General features: G+C 45.2%; 1 protein-coding gene across 1 annotated transcript in view; it reads right to left on the bottom strand.

The window, feature by feature from the left end:
• Window positions 1-21,586, bottom strand: part of shank1 (SH3 and multiple ankyrin repeat domains 1) — a 55,729-nt gene extending 34,143 nt beyond the window's left edge. Inside the window, 2 exon segments of the mRNA XM_069165213.1 lie at window positions 2,835-3,392; window positions 21,183-21,586. Coding sequence (XP_069021314.1) covers window positions 2,835-3,341 — 507 coding nt within the window. The 5' untranslated portion in view covers window positions 3,342-3,392; window positions 21,183-21,586.
• Between the last annotated feature and the right edge of the window lie 3,122 nt (window positions 21,587-24,708).

Here is a 24,708-nt window from a genome sequence, read left to right as displayed (position 1 = left end):
CCCTCCCTGAAGTGCCTGTTTTATTTCTGTGTAACTTATGTCTCATTCCACCTTTATTTATTTGTCTGTTTAACTTTATCCATCTGAATCTATCTCTAACTCGGAGGCCTTAACTACCTCTCTGCTACCTTCCATCTGCTTTGATCTACTTCCACCTCTGTCTACTTTCATTTACCTTTATCTCTGTCTTCTCTGTACTTTCATCTGCTCTCCGTCTCCACCGTTTTTCCATCTGTTGTGAATCTACCTTTATGTGACTGTCAAATTTATCAAGTTTTTTGACCCCCAGGTTGCCAGCGAGCATTCTCGTCCCCCGCAATCACATTTATCCATCTTCTTCACAATGAAACTTTGATGCTGATTTGTTAGAGGAAAATGCATTATTTAGGGGTGGATCTAAAAAACACAGAAGCAAGCACACACACGCACACACACACACACACACACACACACACACACACACACACACACACACACACACGCGCGCTGCTGAAAACACCCATGCACAGATCAATAATAAATCACGTGGCAGTAAGAGGGAGGAAGAAGCGTTGAGTGAGGCATTTATAGTGCACTGCGATGGTAAATATAAAATATGGACATGCGTACATACACAGGCAGCAACAAACACGCTTATTTCTGTTGCAGCTTTATGTTCCTGCTGATGATTTGTGAAGCGATCAATGAGCACATCGCAGGAGGTTGAATGGAGGAAACCGATCCCTCATCAGAGGAGAAAACAAGGCAGAAATATGTCTAATGTTTAAATTTGTATGTGTTGTTAAAGTGCGGGAGAGCAGCGTTAGTAACTGTGCAGCCGTGAAGTCCGTTTAGACCAAGCGGCAACGCAGCGGTGACGTCACCCGTTGGTTTGCGAACGCCCGTTACGAAGCCTCGAGTTATAGAATTTGGCCGTCGCCATCTCACTAGTTCGGAGCGGTTTGGAGAGCCGGACGTGACCATATTTGGGCGAGCTGGACTGATTAGAAACTCAACGATACGACATCCCGCTCACTGATAGCCGTAACCTGACTGCACCACAGGCCTGTCAATCAAACAGACACGCCCCCAAAAACACAGATTGTTGAAGTTTATTTTCAGATGGACGGCAGAAAAAAAAAAAAAAAGAAGGCGCGACTTAAACCAGCAAAACTGACTCACTAAATCATAGAGACATTTTATTGACTGAAAATGTTACAAGAGAAGTTGAATGGGAGTCTATGGAGTCGAAGTGGAGCCGACCTCTAGTGGCACTCGGTGGTATTGCAGCTGAAGACACTTTCACATCTGCCTCTTTTTTCAGAGCCGGAAGCTTACGTCCACTTTTATATGGAGTTTGTGGTTTAGAAACACTCCTGATGGAGTTGATGTAAGAAGACCGCATCTGGGAAACGGAGAGCGACGGCAGATCGGTCCATCAATGACTCTGAACGACCCTCCCCAGAAAAAAGAGGGCTTTTCACGGCGTGTTTTATTGCACCATTTAAAAGCTCTTTGGCAACATTAAGCCAGCAGCTCTCTTCACTCCAGCTTCGCTCTCTTTGACTCTCTTTGGATCCTTTTTTCTGCTTGTAGTGTTTTTTGTTTTTTTTAAATCAAATTCTTGCCACATATCCTGATTGCTCTCACACACATTTTGGCTCTGCTTCTCTCTCTCTCTCTCTCTTCGCCTCACTCTTCTTCCTCTGTGGAAGCTGGGTCACCTTGAAAGTCTCTCTCTCAGATCAGTTACTTTGCTGACAAGTATTTGCACTTCTCTCAGTTTTTCTGCTGGTGATGCAGAGAGAGAGCAATGCGGCCGATGCTCTGAGACCTGCAGCGTGTCCTGGTTTGACTGAACTGATCACATCTGCTCAGACGGGTGATGAGACGATCGTCCTCGAGGTCACGGAAGACAAACCCGCCGCTGTCCAAAGTCCCAGAGACGGCCGTACGTCGAGTCAGTACGGAGGCAGAAATGTTCTACAGAAAAACCCGAGGTGACAAACGTTTCTTTTGAAGTCCTGGCGGCTTCCTTGTTGTCGCATCTTTAAAACTTTCTGTTTCTTTTGATTGAGGTTTTTACTTTGCAAGAGGAAATCTATCCACGTATCCAACTTCTAACACCCACTCAATGATCAGTTCAGGTGCATTTTTATGGTGTTTTTTCCTAACGTGCTGTCAAAATGGTGAAAATCTGTCTCTTTTGTTGTTTGTTTGTTTGCTTTTAAAGGAGCAGTAACACACTGGGGTCGAGAGGTCGTCTAAAATGTTGCTGTCTATCCAATTTAAAACATAATTTGGTCCCTTTTCTGCATGTGAAGGACTTGAACAAGCGCATCTGTATTTTCTATCTTTCCGAACTCCCACGGACAGTAAATACAGACTGCACGAAGGAAGCTGAAGTTACACAGTAAATGTTTTCTACGCGGTGCTGCCGTCACAGTTTCCTGACCTGACTGGGAGGCTGCACGGTGCGGTAAAACCTGAGCTACTTCAGCTGCTGTTTCGCCGACCTGTCTGCCAACCGTCTTTGGGTTTCGGGGGGAACGTTTCCGTAGCAACTGCACGTCCAGATTTTAGTGAAAGCGTCAATCCTAACTGCAAGACTTTTGAAAACTGGAGTCAATCAAGAGGACGAGGGATAGAAATGCTGTGCAGTCCCACGCAAAGAGGGACACCTGGTCACCCATCGTTGAGGCCGATGGGAAATGTAGTCAGCCAGTCCTGTTTGTGAACCTGTCAGTGGTTGTTTCTGTGTGTGTGTGTGTGTGTGTGTGTGTGTGTGTGTGTGTGTGTGTGTGTGTGTGTGTGTGTGTGTGTGTGTGTGTGTGTGTGCGGCGACAGCAACTGACCGTTTGCTTTATGTCTGGGATGCCAATGCGAAACACCATCATGGCGATGTGGGCGTCCTCAGATGGCACCGAGCTGCCGCTGCGCTCCTTCAGCCTCCTCTGCTGCTGCTGCTGGATCTGATTGGCCGGCTGCTGCTGCGTTGGTCCGGGATTGGACGAGTAGGGGTTCGTTGTGTGTCCAGGGTTCCCCGCCCGCATCTGTCTGTCCCCGGCGGGTCGTCCCGCCAGCTTCCCGGACTGCCTGTGTCCCTCGCCCCTGCCCCCCCTCGACAGGCCTCCTCGCCTGACCTCCTCCATCATCTCCTCCTCCTCGTCCTCCTCCTCCCCCTCCAGCTCGCCGTTCTCCTCCTCTTCCCCTACGTCATCGCGCTCTTCCTCCTCCATCTCTTCCTCCTCCTCTTCCTCCTCCTCTTCCTCGTCCTCTGCCCCGGGGTAGAGATGTCGATTGTTTCCCAGCATCCTTTGGTGCTCCTCGTCGCTGGACAGGGGGCTAAACGGCATCGTCATGGCGACAGAGAGGGCGGTACCAGTGGCAACACCATCGTTCTCAGATAGACCCTGCACGGGAGGAGAAGAGACACTCGATCAGAACAGAGACAAACTGATGAGGAAGGTGAAGTTTATCAGCAGAATTATTCTCCAGCTGTGTCCAGGTCCGTCAACATCCCTCGTATAAAAACTCTGGTCTCTATGGGAACAGACAAACACGCAGTACCTCTATAACTAGTGCTTGATGCGGGCCTGTACTCACACTTCTACAGATTACTCTTTGGTGCTCCGGGACTTTCTCTCACGAGCTGCTGGAACTCTTTTCTGTTCTCTCCATATCAGGTTATCTGGGTGATTCACAAAGGCCCTAAATAAACTACATTTCCCAGGAGGCACTACGTGACGCTCACCTGTTCCTGTTCTCGCCTGCCTCCTTTTTTTTTTTTTTTTTAATGTCGGCAGCTAGTCTAAAGAGAGTTTCATGAATATAATGTTGTTCTCCAACAGCACACAAAGACAGCAGATGATAACACAAGCAGAGCTACAAAAAGTCCAAATCCCATCCAACCAACCAACCAACCAACCAACCAACCAACCAACCAACCAACCAACCAACTAACTAACTAACTAACTAACTAACTAACTAACTAACCAACCAACCAACCAGCACTAAACGCAGGCCAGAAAAAGCAAGCTAACGTTACCATCTCTGCTCGCACTGAGGAGTTAATGTAACATTAGCACAAATACACGCAGCTAGAATTCAGTTTAAATCCAAAACAAACCGAGTATGTGAAGATTTATTTATTTCATTATGAACAATGTTGTTTATTTCCCCAAATGTATGCACACATCAAGTATTCAACCAGCTAATACGACCTGAATGACCTCCAGAGTTTATAAAACAAAACAGCTGAAGTCACTACTAGTCTGCTGAATGCCACAACTTCCTGTGTCTGTTACAAATTAAAAGCCCCTCGTTTAAAATAAAAAGCCCGTTGGTGTTTCATACACGGTCCAGCCACATAACAGGTTTGACCTCCTCTTTTTATTCCAATAATTCAAATGGTTAAATAAATCAATGTCGTAAGTCTCCAAGAGTCTTTTATTCACCGTAGAAATTCAGAATTCAACACTTCATGATTCTCTGCTGACGGCCAACATGTGAATAAGGGGAATAACTGGCACTCCTTTTTTTTTTTTAATCTTTCTCCCACTTCAAGCACAGCTTCTAATCCTCATCACATGATGACATCTCTTCACACCTCACAAATGAATGAACCTCCTTCTGCTGTTAATTTTTCAGCTTCCAGACTCAAGAATCCCGTCGCCTGTAGACGTCTGAACCTTCAGAGACTTCCTGTCTCTGTGACACACCAGCTACTACGCCACATACTATTACTATACTGGAATAGCTTTCTAAGGGCATAGTATTGTAGTACTTTAGAGGCGAGTACCACACAGTATAATATGTAAATTAACAACCATGAAAAGCAGCATTATTGAGGCTGAATTTACACTCTAAGATTGAGAATAAAACCTTAAAGAGAGAAACCTCTTTTTTCTATAGATGTAAAGGACGTCAGAAGACAGTTAATACTGTATTTTTGCAAATATTGTACCAAGGAGACCCGAGTATAATGATGTCAACTGATTCGTGCTATTTATACGCAGGAAATATCAAAATCCAGCAGGTGAAAATGTTTCTTTTGGACACTTTCTTCGTGACATCTTCATCCAAACACATAAACTTTGCTAAATTATCTTTCTTGTCTTTGACTTTCAAATGACTCCGTAATTTTCTGTGTTGCACCTCTGTCCGGACAAACTCAGCCTCACGACAGATACGAACGTAAAAATAACAATGTTACATCCAAGTGCTTTCATATTTCTCGGTCGTGCTAAACAATGCGGCTTTGTGGGCAGCACAAACAAAAACCTACGCTTTAAATCTTGCTGTGCTAAAGCTCCTGAAGTCTATATCTTTTAATAATTTAAATACTACAAGCAACAAAAATCTATTAAAATACATGTGAGATAATTCTGTCGTTGCAGTTTCTGGCTGAATGAAAAATAAATTGTTAATTGTGCCTGGAAGCTGTGTGAAAAAAAAAAATCAATGGACTAATAATCTTCGCCTGTACACGGCTCACGTCTGCAATACAGACACTCCTTATGGACATCAGCACTTCATGTATATATATATATATATATATATATATATATATATATATATATATAAAAACATACACTCTGGCTCTCACCATTGTCCCTGAGGGAGCTGAGAAGCCACTTCAGAGCGCCAGTGAGCAAGATAACAGATCTGTCCCTGAAGGCCTCTGCTTGGCTCTGGCACACTGTATTCAGGATTTTCAGCACCACTACACTCTGGACAGCTCCACACAGAACCCAACAGCTGAATAACAAACGGCGAGAGGGACGAGGAAAGCGACCAAAAAAAACAAACAAAAACAGAGGAAAATTCTCATTTGAAAGTAATTTCACAAATTTATTCGAGTGTCTGTAATTATCACTTTTGCAGAGTTCTGATTTTACAGGCAGATTTAGAAACCTCGTTTACCGCTGAGCCGAAAACTGTACGACAAAAAAAACCACAGCATCAAGTTTGTTTTCATTTGACTTTGAATGAATATCAGAATAATGAGGCGACTTTAAATTGTAAATGCACTTGTGTGTGTGTGTATGTGTGTGTGTGTGTGTGTGTGTGTGTGTGTGTGTGTGTGTGTGTGTGTGTGTGTGTGTGTGTGTGTGAAAGATGAGGCCACTGAGAGACACAGGGGGAATGAGAGCCACGCTGTGATGGGGAAAAATATGTTGTACACACATAATGTCGAGGCTTTCCTCGTGGGACACTGAGCGGGAAACAAGTAGCAGCTGCCCCACTCAACAAGAAAGCTAAATATATAAAGAATATAAAAAGCTTTGGTGGCGTAAGGAAATTTAAAACAACAACAAAAATAACAGTTACATGCATGAGGCAAAATATTTTCCCTCTAAGATGTCCTAAAATTGTAATTCCTCTTTAAAAAAAAAAATAAAAGCAAGATAGTGAGGGAGGGATTATTACACCTTTCTATCATGTAGCTCACTCCGAGGATTTTTTTTTTTTTTTTTTTTTTTTTTTTTTTTTTTTTTTATGAATAATCATTTATTTGATGCCCGTGTAGAAATCTGTACCTCGATCTCTGCTGTCTGGAGGTAAAACCTGAAATAAATGAAAGGGATTTTATAGAAAATTGGAAATTAGCGCTGCAGTGCTTCACTCGTTCTGACAAAAGAAAAACCTGAATTTCAGGCTAAACAGCTTGTCAACTGGCTTCTTTTGTGTTTTTGCAGAATGTAATATATCAGTCTGACCTCACTTCTCACAAAACAAACAAACTTTGTGTGACAGATACTGATTCGCTGGTGACGTTTCAGTCTCCCAAATTTTTGAAAGGCTGTTTAATAAAGAAACAGACGAGTGTGCAGCAAACTGTAGAGCACGACATCCGGACTGTATCACCCACTAATGTAGAAAAGAAATGGAAAATTATTCATATTATTGATGCATTTACCTTTAAGTAGCATTGTAAATATTTGTCTTCCTGCTTCTTCATCTTTTGGCTTGTTTAACTCCAGATTAGAATGTCTAATTTTATGATTCAACATGTGTTTTACATGTAAAATATTAACATTTACAACCTACAATCATACAATTAATGTAATGGAGAAAAATATATAGTCCAAATGGAAGTACCTGAAATTGCAGCGCTTGAGTTTTTGATCAGCTTTAACATTTAAAATCACCCATAAAGGTTAAATCACCTCCTGTCAGTATAAAATAAGATAAATGAGACTTTAAGTCAAGCAGTTTCTGACCATTTAAACGGAGCGCCGGAGGGATTAAGTTGAAGAAAGCTTGTGAGACTAAACAGAAAGAGAGAAGACGACGGGGGAGGAGAGAGGAGGCTGGAAACCAAATGGTTGATGAATAAAAGAGACAAGAGACAGAAAGAAAGAAAGAAAGAGAAAGCAGCGAGCTTTCTGCAGCCTCGTCAGGAAGCTGACCAACCAGAGAGGCGTGCACCTACAGCAGGTATGATAATAAATGGCAGCGAACAATCCATATTTTTGCATAGTGCTGAGTAATCAAAGATAACGGAAGCTATAAGAGGAGGGGACAAGACAAAAGGAAGGGAGAGAGGAAGAGAAAACAGATGAGCAGAAGAGAGATACTGAATATAAGAAGGAAAATTAAGAGTGTGTAACAGCTCACGAGGGCCAAATAAATCCTGGGAAATCCATTAAGGTTAAAACCACGTGTTAATGATGGCACTTGAGGAAAGAAGAAAAGGAGCATTGAATTTTGTAAGGATAATTCATCTGGGAATCATAAATATCTAATATCCTGATGTTAGAAGGAGTCAGGGGATCTTAAAGGTCCTCCTCTCACCACCTAGTGTAGATATTTGTACCAAATTATTATCATATGGAGACATTGAGTCATCTGAAGAGTCGTCCAGCTGGTGGCGCTACAGGAAACATTAGAAGATCGCCAAAGTCTGAAAGATTCGTGCTTTAAGGATCATGAAAGTCCGTCCAAAATTTCATCAACCTAGTTGATGTTAGTTCGGAGCAGTTTGGAGCAGGAAGTGACCATATTTGGACGAGCTGGGGGAGGAGCCAGTGATGGATCTGACCGATCTGATTGGAAACCTGACGATACTACGTCCCACCTACCGATAGCTGTAACCTGACTGCACCACAGGCCTGTCAATCAAACAGACACGCCCCCAAAAACAGGTCTTCTTGAATCTTCTTTTCTAATGAATGAGGGATTATTTTCAGATGGACCTCCAGAAAACTAATAAGAAGGAGTGACTTTAGCTAACAACACCGAGATAACTGATGGACACATTTTATTCACTTTGGATTTGATGAGAGAAGTTGAATGGAAGTCTATGGAGCCGGAGGCTTTTTGGAGCCGACCTCTAGTGGCACTCGCTGGTATTGCAGCTGAAGACACTTCCGCATTAGCTTAATTTTTCAGACCCGGTAGCTACGAACACTTTTATATCCAGTGTAAGGTTTTAGCTAGGGGGTAAAAAAAAAAAATATCAAGAAAATGTCACATGGATGAAGAAGACAGGAGAAGAGTGAGAGGAAAGGCGAACAAAGACACAAAAGAAAAAGATAAGGCTGCAGAGATGTGATGGAACAAAGGAGCGTTGAAGGAGAACAAGAAGGACGAGAGTTGAGTGTGAGAGGTGGCTGTGAAATCAGAGGTGGGAACTCTCAGGGCCGACATGGATGAGAGCAGAGAGGAGAAGATGGAGGAGGAAGAGGAGGCGGTGAGGATGAAGGTCAGGTTGAACCACGAATATCACAAAAGTTGCCAAAAGCCAGAGCCAACACTGATATCCACTTTTTTTGTGCCTTTTTTTACACATTTTCATGCCAAAAAAAAACCTGAAAGGAGTCACACAATTTTTTTTGTAGGATTTCCTTCTTGTTGTTTGGCTTTGAAACGCTCGGCTGGACGGTGTAACGACATTTATTTGACGAGCTTCTTCAAGCAGGCATAAGGCAGGTTGTTTTTTTTTATTGCACAGACATACCTTGAAGCTGTTCAGTAAAAAAAAAATCCACCCACACCACGCAGTGATCATCAGCCTTCTGGAATAATAATGGAGAAGTGGATGGCGTGACAGACCTGTTTGTCACGCAGTCTTAGCTCTTTATTTATGTTGCAGAAAAAAACCCAAAGGTGAAGTCAAAAAGACCTCAAAGTTTTGAGAGAATCACTCATCGTCAATTAAACCGGGACAGGTCAGGACGGAGAGAAAATGATGAGAGAAAGTGATAATCAGCTCCCGAGAGAAAAGCCGTGACTCACACATAAAAGACCTTCATAATAAACGGTGTGTGTGTGTGTGTGTGTGTGTGTGTGTGTGTGTGTGTGTGTGTGTGTGTGTGTGTGTGTGTGTGTGTGTGTCTGAGCGACGATGAAGAGGGCCGATAGAGTGATTACATATCACTTAATGACAACAAGTGATAATAATCATCTTTTGTATCGGTCTGTAAAAAACAGAAAAATAAAAGGTGTTTATCTCCGGCTTCCTCGGAGAACCGTTTCGGTTTCAGGTCGGACCGTTAACGCTTTCGGTTCCGGCTCGGCGACTTAAAACCGCATGAAGCCCGCTCGCCCCTCGAGCAACCAGAGAGGGAAGAACTACAGGAAGGAAAATCTCAGCCCGAACCAGACTCGGAGGAAGGCAGCCGTCTCCCTCGACCGGTTGGGAATGAGGGGAGAGCAGAGAGGGAAAAGAACAGCATAGAGATCCAAGACAAATATGTGTTTTTAGAGTCTGAATCCAAGGGAGGAATTCATGGGACGCCATCTTGCGTCAGAGTTTTTCCTTCGGCTTCGTCCAAAAGTGACAAATTCCACCAAGAAGTACATCTAAAAGTCCCAACTTAACACGTCCTTCATTTATTGATCTTTCGATGTCCCAGTCGGGATCCTTTCGGTACCTTCAAGATGGAGCAGCTTCCTGCCGCTGTATCCACTCTGTGCTAAGCTAACTTAGCTATCTGCTGGCAGCGTAGCTTCATGTTTACCTCAGAGACGTGAGAGCAGGATCGATTTTTCTCATCCAGCTCTTGGCAAGAAAACTGAATCATCCCTTTAAAATGTCAAAGTATTCCTTTTAAATGTAGTAATTTAATTCTTTAAAACATGCTCGGATCAATAAGCGCTGAACGGGCCGAGTTCGTCGTGCATGCTAAGTGATTCGGATCGGTGAGTTAATGGACTTTTTTTGTTGTTGCCCCGCTGCAGTCACCGAAGCTTCATCTGTACTCCTGCAAACATCTGACAGCTCTCTTATTTATCTGTTGTGTTTGTTTTTTCAGTTTCATATTTCAGACGCCGCCGTGGTGTTATTCACACGCAGGCTGTCGGTGTTGATACGCGGCTGGACGTCTTCTTGTGCAGTTTGTGGGAGCAGCTTCCTGTCATGAGTTTCTGCTCTTCATAAGCACCAATAAAAAACCCTCCTGGGTTTGTTTCATGTGCGTCTGATCCGTCCTCGTTCAGCAGTAATGTTTTGCTCTAAACTGGAAGTCTTGAACATATGAATTAATAGTAAAAACACAAAACCTTCATCATCAACTGATACAGCAGCTGAGCACCAAACATGAACAACTTTTTAAATCGAGGCTGAAAACATTTTTATTTGAGCTCAGTTTGAATCATTTTATACTCTGAATTCTTAGTGCACAAATAAATCAGGATTTATTGTTAAATTATTTTTTGATTGTTTAATCATGTCTTTTATCTTTTTACATTTTTTTTTATATTTGATTGAATGTCTCCTCATAAAGCACTTTGGGTGGTCGCTTTGTACGAAAGGTGCTTTATAAATAAACTTGCCTTACGTTACCACCAAATCCTGATGTTCAACATCTCTTCTGAAAACACTTTTATCGGAGTCTCTGCTAGTTTTAGTTGATTTTAAGGATCCAATCTTATTTCTTTTATAACCCGTATTAATTTGTTTTATAGTTATTTATACCATCATTGCGTTGTTGGATGTTAAAGGCTTGTTTGAATTCACAGATTGTTTTTGTTTTTTTTGTTTTAATGGCTTATTTTATGTGAAGCACTTCAACGTTTAGAACATTCAAGTTCAAATAGAGTTTATTACTGAGGAAGAGGCTCAAACATCTGGAGCCGACGTCCCGTCAGAAGGAGCCCCCGAAAGGTTAAGACACGTTCGCGTTGGCTGGTCGCCGGAGCGCTCAGATGCATCGTTTGCAGAATTTACTCGAATCAACAACATTAACATCTGTTTTTATAAAAGGACGAAGAAGCTCTCAGGAGGAAAGTGGCACGTTGAGCAAAGCTGCGTTTTTGGCAAAGTGGGAATATTGGATTGTGATCTGTGTCTGTTAACTCGGTTACCAGGTGGAAACGTAATCCGTCTTAAATCCCGTCTCACACAAACAAACAAGTGTTGCGGATCGCTGGAAAGCGACGGGCCGGAGACGAGAGGTTTACGTGGGACAGAAGTGAAGAATCGGAGGAGACTTGAGTCTCGACCTGCTTCCATCCAGCCGTCTGTGATGCCGTCAAACGACTGAGATCTCCTCCAAACACACGTATCCTCGCATGCTCTCTCTCTCTCTCTTCTTCACCCTCCCTTGTTATGTAGGACATAGTGTGGATATAGAGAGATATTTTCAGTGTCTTGGTCCCCAGGAAATTTCACTGGGAAACTTCCAAAGAACAGATCGCCCCACTTTCCTGCCACGAAACTGGAACGGCCAATTTTCCCTCCCCTCCTTGTTTGACATCGAGACACACACACACACACACACACACACACACACACACACACACACACACACACACACACACACACACACACACACACGAAAAAAGAAATCACACCCTGTTGCAAGGGCTCACATGCACCGCCATGCACCCCCCCCTCCCTTTCTCCCCCCATGTAGCAGTAGGATACACATGGTGGAAAAAAAGCTAATGACGCGTGTGAACTCTGACCTCTCCGGTCATCCGGTGGGATCTGTTACGTCACACAAAAACCTGAACTACCCGAACTCGTGGGAGCTGCAGTGAAGCAGAGCGAGGCCACGTGCTCTACGCTCGCTCCGATGCAACTGACCCTCATGCAATTAAACTGGGGTGAGCGCCGGCGGAGGAGCCTGGCTGGAGTTTGAGAGGGGGGTGGGGGGGAGGGCAGGAGAGGGGAGGGGACATAAAGCAGCGTCACAGCCGGTTTCATCACGCAAACTTGCAGCATCAGGGTCAGGACGACTCCAAAAAAAAGACATTTTGGTGCCCCAGAATCTCCAACGTACCGTCCATCTCGTACGCTCGACCCGCAGACAGGAACACCTGAAGCAGGTATAATCTTTACCATGCTCATAGTCCAAATGTTTGCAAGTAAACATTCACCCATTTTTGCACAACACACAAGTGACCATAGGGGGTCGATGGAAATGTCGACGTTTGAGGAAAATCCGAACAAACAGTTTTCATTTGGAGCGTATCACGAAGAAAAATACTCCAACAGCAGTGGTTCTCAGCTGCTGTTTATTTCAAGTGCATGAAAGCATTTTTCTATTTTGTTTATGAAATCGTTTTGAGTGGCTTAGTGAGGAAGAACAAATGTGAGTCCTGAGTGATAGGACACGATTGTCGAATATTTGAATAGTTGTTATAATATGATTAAAAAAAAACTATTAGTATCTGCGACAGTCGGCAGTTTTTACTGGCGCCTGGTTGTAATGCACCACTCCTGTCAGAAGGTGGCGGGAATCAACTAAAAGCTGCCTGCCAGCCGCCATCACACAACATGAGAAGAAGAACAGGTTGCTGCCGGGCTCCCGAGATTTGTACGTAAAAATGTGAGCTCAAACGTTCTGGTGCGAAACATCCGAAGACGAGTACAGCTGTCAGAAAAGTTCTGTGAAACTCCTGGAAAAACTCTGCAGGTAAAGCTTATCGAAGTCAAGTCATCAAATCACAGAAGACCTCAGGACTCATCTTCTACCATGAGACGGTAATCCATCCAATACTTGTTGAGATATCTCCGTCTAGAGGTTTTACAGTGAAGATGTGAGTGAGTCTGAAACGACACAACGAGCGGAGAAAGGAAACGGAGCGTGAGCTCCTCCTGAGGGCCGAGACTGACCTCGTAGCCTGTTTTCTCCCTGTGGTTCAAACCGTGGTTACTTCGGGCTACCGAGGCCACGCCGTGACTTTTCTCGGGGAACTTTACAGTCCGAGCCGCGTTTTTATTTCCTCCAGACTATTAAGGTCGACGTGATGAATGTTAACCGCGAGCGACGACGGCGCGGTCGGACCGAAACATAATTAGCGACAGTAATTTATAAAGATGTTTTTTCTGTCCCGCAGCTGGAAACGTGGTGAGGTCACTCGTGATGGTGATTTGTACACAGATGTTTCTAGGAGACGTCCCTCAGCGACCGGGCGGCTCATTTGCTTTCCCTATCGATCACACCGAGGTCGGGTTGTTTACTTGTCAGATCCTGACAGCTGATGAATGTCAGATTCTCCGGTTTCACCGAGCAGCCGGATGCAACCAGAGCGAGTTGTAAAAGGTCCTCTGGTCCTGTTTTTAACGTTAAGAAGCTAAAAGGTTTTACTGCATCTGTTAAGACAAGACACTAAACTAAATATGGAAATGTTTGGCGATTTAAAAAGTCGTGCATTTGCGTTGCATTTTCCAAAGATTCGAATGAAATGTCATAATAAGAAAGTTGTTTTTTTTTAGTGTGTAAGATTTTACACTGAGTTTTAGATTGCAGGTTAAACAGCATGAAGTCACACAAGTGTGTGAAAGAGGCCTGCATGTTTAAGAAAGCACAACAGGGAGTTACTTTTCAGATTTGTGCCACTTCAAAAACTCAAAAACACCCTCAGAATGAGATGGAAGCGTGTTTGGGAACCAGGAGATCCTTCATGGATCATTAAAACCATGAAAACACTGCAGCAGCTTTTTCCTATAAATCCATCGGGTGTCACGAGAAGAAATTGAAGATATCTTGTTTAATCCCATTTAAAAGAGTTTAAAACTCAAAGATATTTAATTAACAATCACACACGAGAGAGAAAAGCAGCAAGTAATCACCATCCATCAGCTTTGAAAAATGATCGTAGCGATGACTTTGTGTGGATGGATGAACTAAGTGTGACAGTATTTATCTCCAGGATGTGAACGAGGCCTCTGTGTTCGTTAGAAAGCGACTCTATTCTCCACAGTCGATCAGCTGAGGGAGCCGCAGAGCCGAGATCACAGTCAAACAGTCTGCTAATTAATTAGTTTTATTCGTCATCGCCACTAAATCTCTGCGGGACGGTACAGAATCCCATTTCTGCTAGCAGCTATCTGCACCGAGCTGAGTAACATCCCAGAATCACACTGATCTGAGGAGCCCGCTTCGATCTGGGGCCTCGCTGAGGGGCCAATATGGGGCTATTAGTTGGCAGCACAATGGGGGATGGAGGAGGGGGGGGGGGGGTCCTGAATAAATAAAGCACAATGGGAGTAGCTGTAGGGGAGGAGACCGCCTGAACATATGAGGGGCCGTGAAATATTAAAAGGTGGATGCTGCTCCGCCCGCTCCGGGCGGCGGGCGGCGAGGACGACCATGTGACGACCTCCAGGTTCTCCCTTCTTTCTTCTTTTTCTAAAGAAAGCACTTCGCCGGCGGCGGCGGCGGCGGTCACGTTCCCCGGAGCCGCCGCTCTGCTTTCTCTCCACGTCTTTCTGAAGTGTTGTCAGAAAGTGCCGAGCGTCAGCAGAGTCGACGTAAAGCGGTGGGGGAACGTTTGTTTTTGATCCGGACCCGCCGGGAGACGACCGGCGACGAGCGCTGCAGCTCGCACCAGTTTAAAAAAGGCAGCGTTTTATACGCAACGCCTTCCGAGCTAAAATTAAAAAAAACAGGCGGGAAAAGAGGCGCCGACATCCGGACCGAGCTGTCACCGTTTAGTCAGAAAAAAAGTCTCGTCTGACCGACGCGCCGAGAGTTTCTTTAAGCTCCCGTGCGGCCCGAAGCAGCTGAGTCAGCGTTTCTTGCAGGAGGGTCGAGTCGTTTCAAGACTTCAGAACGAGGAAGAAAATGGATTCAGCATCGCAAACGGGTCCATTACTGGGACGCCTCTTTAACCCCGACGTGGTTCCACGATCACTCACACCACGCGTTTCATATCCACCTCAAAACCTCTCTGCAGATTTCTACTATTTATTATAACACTGATACGACAATCAAATATCAAACCGGACGTTTTACTTAATATTTTCATGTTTACGTGAGAGGCGATTGTTACACCTTTTACTCCACATGTAGTTAACATCTGTTGGTTTCGTTTACGTTGCAGCATAACTGTTTTTACTAGAATGTGAAACATTTTATTTGCTTATAAATAAATTTAAATATATATAAATATACATATATATGTTGCGTAATAAACCGCTTCACCTCCTCGCCCTGCTCTCCGACACGTCACGTGACGGCTGTTTTAATCTAAGTTATGTAGGCCGATCAATATGTCCTCACATCACCCGGCTCCTGTAGGTTGGATCTCCTTTAATGCGTGTCGTCCATTTGTTATCCGGTTTTATTCTCTTCCTCCTTCATGTCGGTCGGACTGAACTTTTCCAGTCATCAGTCGCTCTTCGCTGAAACATGTCAGTATGTTGTGTAAATGTTTGTCCACCGAGCATTTTTGGGTATAAGCCCCGCCTCCTCTTCTCTCCTCTTTGCCCGCCATGAGGGAACCCCCCCCCCTCCCTCCACCCCCTCCTCCCCGATTCCACTGTTACTATAAATACAGCCAGCTGTGTTTCCATTATTAATGCAGCAAACCTTCTCTGGCCTCAACACCACCGACTCATCATCAAATCACAAAAACAGAGAGAGGACACGTCGCATCTCGACGGCAGACCGGTTTACAAGTAAAGTGATCCGGAGGCAGAAAGGCCGAGCGCCGGTTCAACACCTCCAGAGGTGGCAGAGGGAGGAAAACTAAATGAATGGAGCACGCTGCATTTTCATTCTTTACCATCGGCTGCAGCCGTCGTCTCGGCGACAAAAAACAAAGGAGCTCGACAACCTCTCGATCACACGGAGAAAGTCACCGGTTGGAAGTTTCGCACAAAAGAATCCGACAAACGACGACATCAGCAGAAATCCCACAACAGCACCGCGAGAAGGAAACCGAGCTGACGGCACAAAACAATCCACAAATCTTAACATTCATTAGGTGACGTGCAGCAACGAGCTTCCATCTCTTCCTGCGTAGCAGAAACAAAGGCTTTTTGATTTCTGCAGCTCACACACACACACGGATCTCACACACTTCACTGTTTGGTTTAAATTGAAAAAAAATAAAAAAAAGAGGCAGGAAAAGTCGTAGTTTGGAGGCGAGTCTTTTGAATGCTGCTCACGATCCCATCTGTAGTCTGTACCGCTGCACTTCAAGGCTTATGGGAATAACAGAACAAATTTAGGATTTCCAGCAGAAACATGGATGTGTTTGTGTGTTTGAACTCATTTCAGATCAAAGACGAAGAATCCAAATTGAGTTTTTGAGGAGGATTTTGGCTTCAACGCTCCTTCGCTGTTAACAACAGTTTGTATTTCGCTGTTAATGCAACAAATCCACCGTTTCAAAGTCACTGACTCGTGGAAAATTCATTTAAAGGGGCGTTCAAGTAAAATAAAAATTTAAAAAAAAGAGTAAAGATCAAAGACTTAAAGTCATTCATTTCATTTCGTGTATTAATGTTTCAGCTGCTGATTCCAGGAAGTCATTTTTTTACCTCCTGAAAGCTGATAACTAAACAGGGCTTTAAAAGTAGCAGCCTCATATCTGCTGTTTTTCTCACATGACTTGAATGCAACATCAGATCTTCTTGGCAGATGCTTCAGTCGTGCACACACACACACACACACACACACACACACACACACACACACACACACACATTACACCCCACCCTCCGCTCTGATCCGCCGTCGCTGCCGCCATGCATCTGCTGCTGCTGCTAAATATAGCAAACCCATTTTGATGATGCAGCGGTGACTGTGGGGAGGACTTAGCCCCCCCTCTCCCCCCTTCCCTCCCCCTCCCCCTGCCCCTCCCCCTCCCCCTGCCCCTCCCCCTTCCCCCTTCGCCTCTCGGTGGTGCAATTAGCCCCAATAAACTGAGAGTGCATTTTATGATGGCCGAAAGTCCTCCACCTCTTCAACCTCCAGAATCTTATTACTGTCAGCGATGTGAGTGTTTGTGACAGATGTGGTCTGTTTGTGAAGGGACAATTTAACAGAGTGGGCTGGGGGGGGTTGTCCGACTAAAAGACTTCCCTTTAAAAATATTTCAACAATCCTCAGAATAAATTAAAAAAAAGAGTTTTTGTGTTCCCAATAAAGTTTTTTGATCGAAATAATTAATTTGCTCAGTTCTTTGGTAGCTTGGCTCCGCCCACCTATCCTTTGGTAGCCTGGCTCCGCCCACCTATCGTGACACAGCTTGAGTCTTTGCTGTGATTATGGTGTGGAAACCCTGTTTGCATTAACGTCTCCTCAGCCACTCTGAAGGGAGGACCAATCAGCAACCAGCACGGTGATGTTGAAGTCAATAGTTGCAGCGGTGGTAAAGTTTGGTCGATGCTGATTGGTTAAAGGCTGCTCCAGTAGTTTGTAAATGAACCCAAGGTCTACGGCCTGAAAGGATCCAACAACTGGAAACGATTCCCTCTGGAGTGTCGCCAGACCCAAATATCTAAACAGTGAATTTGGGTCTGGAAACACCAAGTTGTTTCAACAATTACGAGTTTTGGGGCAAAAAACATACGGTATATGGTGGTCGATGCTGATTGGTTAAAGGCTGCTCCAGTAGTTTCAACCTGAGGTCAACGAATTTAGGTGATAAACGGGTACTCAATACTGAACACAAGACTCTGACTTCACATCAGCCACAACTGTACTTTCAGTTTAGTGCAAATTAGCAAATGAGATGATGAACATACAAACAGCTCACCAACAGAGGAACGACCCGGCACTCTGTGGCTGAGAGTCCTCCATCACTCGGCCAATGTTCCTCCTCATCAAAACTCTAAATTAGAGAGTAAACCTGTCTCGTAACAACAATGTCCCTGAACCTTTCCTCTCTACCAAATTAAATTCAATAAAAAAGAACCACAGCAAAGCTTCACCTATTTAATCACTCCTGGCAGCCTCTTCTTAGAAAACGGTGCCACGTTCGGTGACCTTTGAAAAAATGGCTGCGTTTTAATAACAGATCAGGACGGCCTGTTTCCAGGAAAAGGAAAATATATTCAACTAGATTTAATAAAACACATTAAAACTGTACCCCAGCCACAGCTCTCATTTCTGTTTTGCACATTTGCCAGCACAGATTCCCACCTACCCGTGATAAGCCGGTCTTAACCCATAACGCTGCTCTGCCAATATATCGTCCAGGAGCTCCAGCTAGCAGAGAAGTGGCTCAAACACGTTCCAACACACCAACAAAAACAAAAAAAAAAACCCTGAAGCTGCACTTCCTCTTCGCCGTCACCTCCCTTCAAATCAAAGGGGAGGCGTTTCCTGACCGACGAGCAGCAATTTTCCGCATCCCGCCAAATGGAGAAAAAAAAAAGTAGCGCAAGTGATGACAAGCGCCTCGATCTCCCAAACACCCCGACGGCCTACTAACACCAGACAGACCCATCGCTCCGGAACGACGGAGCCGTCGCAGGACGGGGGGGAAATGATTAGTGGGGACGAGAGGGAGCGACGGGGAGGTACGAGGACGGAGGTAAAAAAGGATATAAAGGAGAAACAAGAAGAGAGGACAAACGCCGAAGTAGGACAGAGCACAGGGGAGGCCCGTCTGTCCCAGATCGGTCGTTTACCGCCGGCAAGAAATGGAGAAGGAATGAGTGAGATGGAAAATAAAAAAATAAAAAGAGAGAGAGAAAGAGGAGGGAGGGAACGAGATGGCTAAATCTGGAGTTATGAACTACATCTCCCCTCTGAGCGCTGGAGCAAATATTGAGAGGGAAAAAGTTGAGCTCCACTCGGGCAAATAAAACCAGGAGAGAGACAGGAAATGATGACCTCAGAGAAAACAGGAATCAGCTGTGTTTCCCGCCGCTGACGTGAGCCGAACGCTGAATCGAGGCTCGTTGGTGACAAAACGCCGTCTGAAGCACAAACGACTCGGACAGTCGAGTTAATCGACCCTCGACGCCGCGTCGGCCCGATGAGTCCAATCAACTCCATTTCCGCCGGCCGAATTCGCTGGAGCTCCGAGAGACACCAGAAAAAAGTCAGCTGCTCAGATCTGAACCTCCAAACTTCAGAGTCTCGCTGGAGGCTTCGAGCATCGTGTTGATCGGCCGGTCAGAAGACGAGTTGAACAAACATCTGCTTGTTTCAGTGAAGAAACGGATTCATTAATTCATTAAAACTCGTCTTAAATCAAACTTCCTACTTTTTAACTTCTATCGGAAAACTGTTTCATAACTACAGGGCTGAGTATCATGAAAAAAAAAGTTTGATCCCGACACTTGACTTTGACACTTTTTTCGATACCAGTTTTATAAAATCCATTTTACAAATCTTAAATTTGCATGCACTTTAAAAGGGGAGACTGAAACATTATTGTTTTCTGTAGCTACAATTATCAAATGTCCCCTAAAGGCCTCACAGGGAAGCTATCGGCAGACGCTACAATTCACTGATGTTCCCTAAAGGCCTCGCAGGCTATCAGTAGCTGCTGCTGCACGAGATGCCTTCAGGTACTGCAGTACAGCTCAGACACGAGGCCAAAAATTATCATGAAAAGAGTGAAATAAAGTGTTCTGGAGAGATTTTATCGAGCAGCTGAGGCTACGTATGATAAACGCTGTCGATCGGTGATGCGGATCTGATTTAACCGTTCACAAATAGATCATGAAATCATGTTCATGTGGATGGAAACTAGGTATGAAAGTTTGGTGCTAAATAAAAGCACCAATCAGAGCAGAGACTGAGTCGTGTGTGTGTGTGTGTGTGTGTGTGTGTGTGTGTGTGTGTGTGTGTGTGTGTGTGTGTGTTCACCAACATATGATCCATCAACACACTACAAGCTTCTCAAAAAAACAACATTAACGCACACTGATGGTGTTTTTGTTATTTTTCGGTTTCACTGGAATGAATTCAACGCCGACTGTCTGGTTTGATGATCTGCTCTGCACGCACACACACACACACACACACACACACACACACACACACACACACACACACACACACAGCATGAATACTGGTATGTGTGAGCTACTATGACTGTGTGTCTGTCTCTCTTGCACCTCCAAAAACAACTTAAACTTCACTTCTCACTTCCGTAAACAGAAACATGGAATCATGTTGAGTTTAAAAACCGAGACAACAGACGATGGAGATGATGATGATGATGATGATGATGATGATGATGATGATGGACCAGAACACATGTTTCCTGCTGGAGGAGGGTGTGTGTGTGTGTGGGGGGGGGGGGGGGGGGGGGGGGGGGGGGGGGGGGGCTCAAAGTGAGAGGACAGCAGCTCCTGTTATGAAATCCAACACATGTTGTGGTGCATCAGAGCGTTTTTCAACGCCGAGGTTCACCTGCGTAAAGTCTGACTTGCAGCCACATTTCTATGGTTACCTCTTTTCTTTTCTTTTTTCTGAACACTGAGCAGCGAGCTGCAGCGTCGCCAGCAACATGCAGATGTATGTGGGTGGAACTCAGTTTGACAGATGAAATCTAAAAAAAACTAAAAAGCTGACAAAGTAGCTTTTATATCTGAAGCTCTGAACGTTCTCATTCTCCTCCTCCTCCTCCTCCTCCTCTTCCTCTCCTCCTCCTCTCCTGCCTGCTGGACCCGGGATAGACGGAGTCGATCTGTTGGCATCAAGGAGGAAAATCCTCTGCAAACAGCACCTCCCTCTCTGAGGCCGTTTTATTAGATTTTCATTCAGTTTGTTTTGTGCTCCTTCTGTTCTCATCTGAAGCTGTTTTATTCCTTCACACAGCCATGTGGCAGCAGAATGAATGTTTCACATCAATGCAGTAAACTTGAACATGCAACCCCCCCCCCGCCCCCCCCACCCCTCCCACCCCCCGCTGCACACACATACACCCTTTCCCCGACTATCATCTCCACAAACATCAAGAAAAGAGACATCACGCTCTCCTCTGCTCTTTAGTTTAGTTTAAGAGAAACAGAAAAAAGAAAAGAAAAGAGAGACAAGGAAAAAGACTCTTACTGTCTTCTATACAATCCCGGATGAAACACGAGAAAACTCCTCCTTTAGGGAAAAAAATAAAAAGAAGTAGAAAAGAGAAGAGGAGGAGTTGGTGTGTGTGGGGGGGGTGAGGGGGGTCGCCCAGCGGTTTGCCAGTTGCAGAGGAATGAGGAGTGAGTACGAGGAAGATGTAATGAAAAGAAAAAATGACAATCACTGCTGCAACAATGAAGCGCCTTCTCCTCCTCCTCCTCCTCCTCCACCTCCTCCTCCTCTTCTTCTTCTTCTTCCTCCTCCGGAGCCGCCGCCACCACCACGACAAATTACGAGGCGTCCGGCGTGCCGCTGTACGCTGAGGGATGGAGCATTATCCTCGGCTCCCCGTCCTCCTCCTCCGGCAGCAGCAGCTCTGTAGTAACACTTCTATCTCCTCGGTCCGCCGATCTCCCCGTCCCTCCCTCCTCCCTCCCTCCCTCCTCCCATCTTGTTCAGAGCGCCCCCCTCTCCTCTCTCCTCTCTCTCTTTCTCTGTCCATGGTTGGCTGCCTCCTCCACCCCCCTCTCCTCCCCCTCCCTCCCTCACCTCTCTGTCTCTCCTCCATCATTACCCGGATACAGGGCATACCCCTCCCCTCCTTTCTATCCCTACTCCCCCCCCTCCCTCCCCCTCCCCCTCCCTCCCCTCCTCGTCTTTGATGTTTTTTCAGAGTTTGACTCTTTTTGCTATGAAAAATAAATCTTCCTTTTTCTTCTTCTTTCTCACAGAATCTCAGAAACATATCAGAGAAAAAAAAAAAAAAAAAAAAAGATTATCCAGCAAATTACCAACAACACAAAATAACACGTCAATTAAAGCGAGCAATGGTTTTAACAGATTTCATTCCTATAATCCAACAATTACACCCCAAAATCAACGCACGCACACACACACACACACACACACACACACACACACACACACACACACACACACACACACACACACACACACACACACGCGCGCACCGCTGAAATATGAATAAGGAATGTGTATAAGAGGGATGAGGGAAGCCACTGCTGCAATGCTTATTATCATACACAGAGAGGGGGTGGTGTGTGTGTGTGGGGGGGGGGGGGTGTAGGAGCGGGGGGGTGCTGTGGGTGGAGAAGGAGCTTTTCTCTTTTCTTGTACTGAGGAGCTGAAGTGAGTAGCAACTAGAAAAGCGCAACACGCCAGCTGAGCGAGCTTTAATAGTCGGGGACGAGGGGGTTCAACTGTGGGGGCGGGGGGGGGGGTCCTGTGTGGAGGATCACAGATGTTTCTCTCGTTGCTCGGGGTGATTAGTGCTGCTGATATATAAGAATTAAGAAATACCCTCACGCTTTTCAGAAAAACAACCCGGTCGGTTCTGATCACGATGAAATCAACGGTTCTGAATCCAGTGATGAAAAACAAAACGAGCCCTTGGATTTACTTCGCCTCCATCTCACGGCCTCCGAGAGGACTTTCAACCGCTCGTCCTCTAAATCTCACCGACTGTACACCCTAAACTGTTTGACACTTTATTGCTTTTTCTTTATGTGGTTTGGACTCCCTCCTGAAATTGTTTTTATGTCTGATATTGCAGAGAAAATATTTCTCCTTTTTATGGATTCTTCTTCCTTATCAAGAACAATGTGGGAGTTTGGGATCCGTTAACCTCTAACATCGGTGCTCTTATTGGATTTAGAACCACGTCTTCCATTTTTCCACATCTTTCTCCTCGATCTTCGGATTTTATTCGTAGCCATCTTTTGCTAGTTCGGAGCAGGAAGTGACCATATTTGGATGAGCTGGGGGAGGAGCTAAGCGGTGAATCTAAGTGATCTGATTGGAAACCTGACGATACTACGTCCCGCCCACTGATAGTTGTAACCTGACTGCACCACAGGCCTGTCAATCAAACAGACACGCCCCCAAAAACAGGTCTTTTTGAAGCTCTAGTGGCACTCGGTGGTATTGCAGAAGCTACGAACACTTTTATAAACAATCTAACATTCAAACTTTCAGCTATAATCCAGTGATGTCAATATCCACTGCCCCCCCCCCCTCCCTCCCCACACACACACACACCTCATGAGCAAAAATGCCTCCTCACGGCATCGTACCTCGGCACGGTGGCGAGGCTTCCAGCTGAAAGGTCACGAGGCGAACTCTGACGTCGGCGCTCTTCAGAGTGGAAAACCTCCAGCAGCCTTCACTTCATTGTGCCTCATTAACATCATCCATTAGCACCAAGCTGCACATTTAGAAAATGGATGTGAATGAATCGGGGCCCCACACAGCGGGGGCTGTCCTCCTCTTCACTCGGTCCGTGACTCATGCGGACGGAAGTTTTTCTCACAAACACACACACACACACACACACACACACACACACACACTATTAAAAACTATTACACCATCAGATCTATCGGCTTTTTTTAAATTAGGTTTGCTCTGAATTGAGCATCTGCCGGCTCTGACTGATGGAGACCACGTATATCGACGGAGTGCTCAGCAGGTTTTTTGCTCATCGGACTCGAGCTTCGGACCGACGCCGTTAATTGGATGAGAGTGAAGAAGCAGCGAGTTAAGAAAGGATTCATCAGGACGCGACGCGCGGCTTCTGCACAGGAGCCGGTGGAGTCGCCTTAATGGCCGACAGTCAGACTCAACAAAGAAAGATAGCCACGATAATGATGAGAGCGATATCCTGACATATTTATTCAGCCTCTCTGTGCCAGGACACACCGGGTGTTTTGTTCCACTCATAATTTACACTAATGCACTGACACCTCAGCCGGTCATCTGAGAAGCCGGTAGCGTCCCGTCACCTGGGAAATAAAGTGCGACGCCGCGGTCGCACCTCTCTGCAGCTCGCTCTCCTCTCAGGCTCGGTTTCTTGGGGGCTGAAAAAAACATTTACTTCCTGCTTCCACACAAAATCGCCCTACAGCAACTCAACACTGTCGGCCATTTTGTCGGGTCTACAGCTGCCGTGCAACGCTCACACCCCACGATGGGGGTTTATAATCCCCCGAACGGGAGATACAAAACTGTACATCCACTAGTTAGTGTTTAATGGAGTTGTGAGGTACACGAGATGTGCGGTGACGTATGAATAATTAAAAGAAAACAACTATCGGGGTTAAAATGGCAGGAAAATATTTAAGTGGAATTCCAATGTACTTTTTTTTCATTAATAAAAAACGCTGCAGGGAGACGACAAAGTCAGAAGCTGTGCTACAAACTTGAGTCTTTATGAAATCTTTATGACTGAAACCAAGAGGTTGCAAAAACCTTCAACCGAAGGTCAACAGCCGACTCTTCATATGCAAATCTGCGACCTCTATATACGTCTGGATTTTTTTCCAAAACTATTAGGAGGATGTTAAAATACAGCGAAGTGTCACGTGACTACCTGTCGATGGTGACGTGGTGTTTCTAGACCGGCCTACGTTTTGTCACAACACAAGTTTGCTGCCATCTACTGGATTCAGTTCACTTGTGTTGGCATGGTGCCAAATGACAACACAAGTCACCTCAG

This window comes from Embiotoca jacksoni, unplaced genomic scaffold (assembly GCF_022577435.1).
Source record: "Embiotoca jacksoni isolate LCO1_2020_lvr unplaced genomic scaffold, fEmbJac1.0.p SCAF_34, whole genome shotgun sequence".
Taxonomy (NCBI): domain Eukaryota; kingdom Metazoa; phylum Chordata; class Actinopteri; family Embiotocidae; genus Embiotoca; species Embiotoca jacksoni.
Note: the sequence above shows the minus strand (reverse complement) of the source record. Positions and strands in the feature narration are given on the sequence as shown.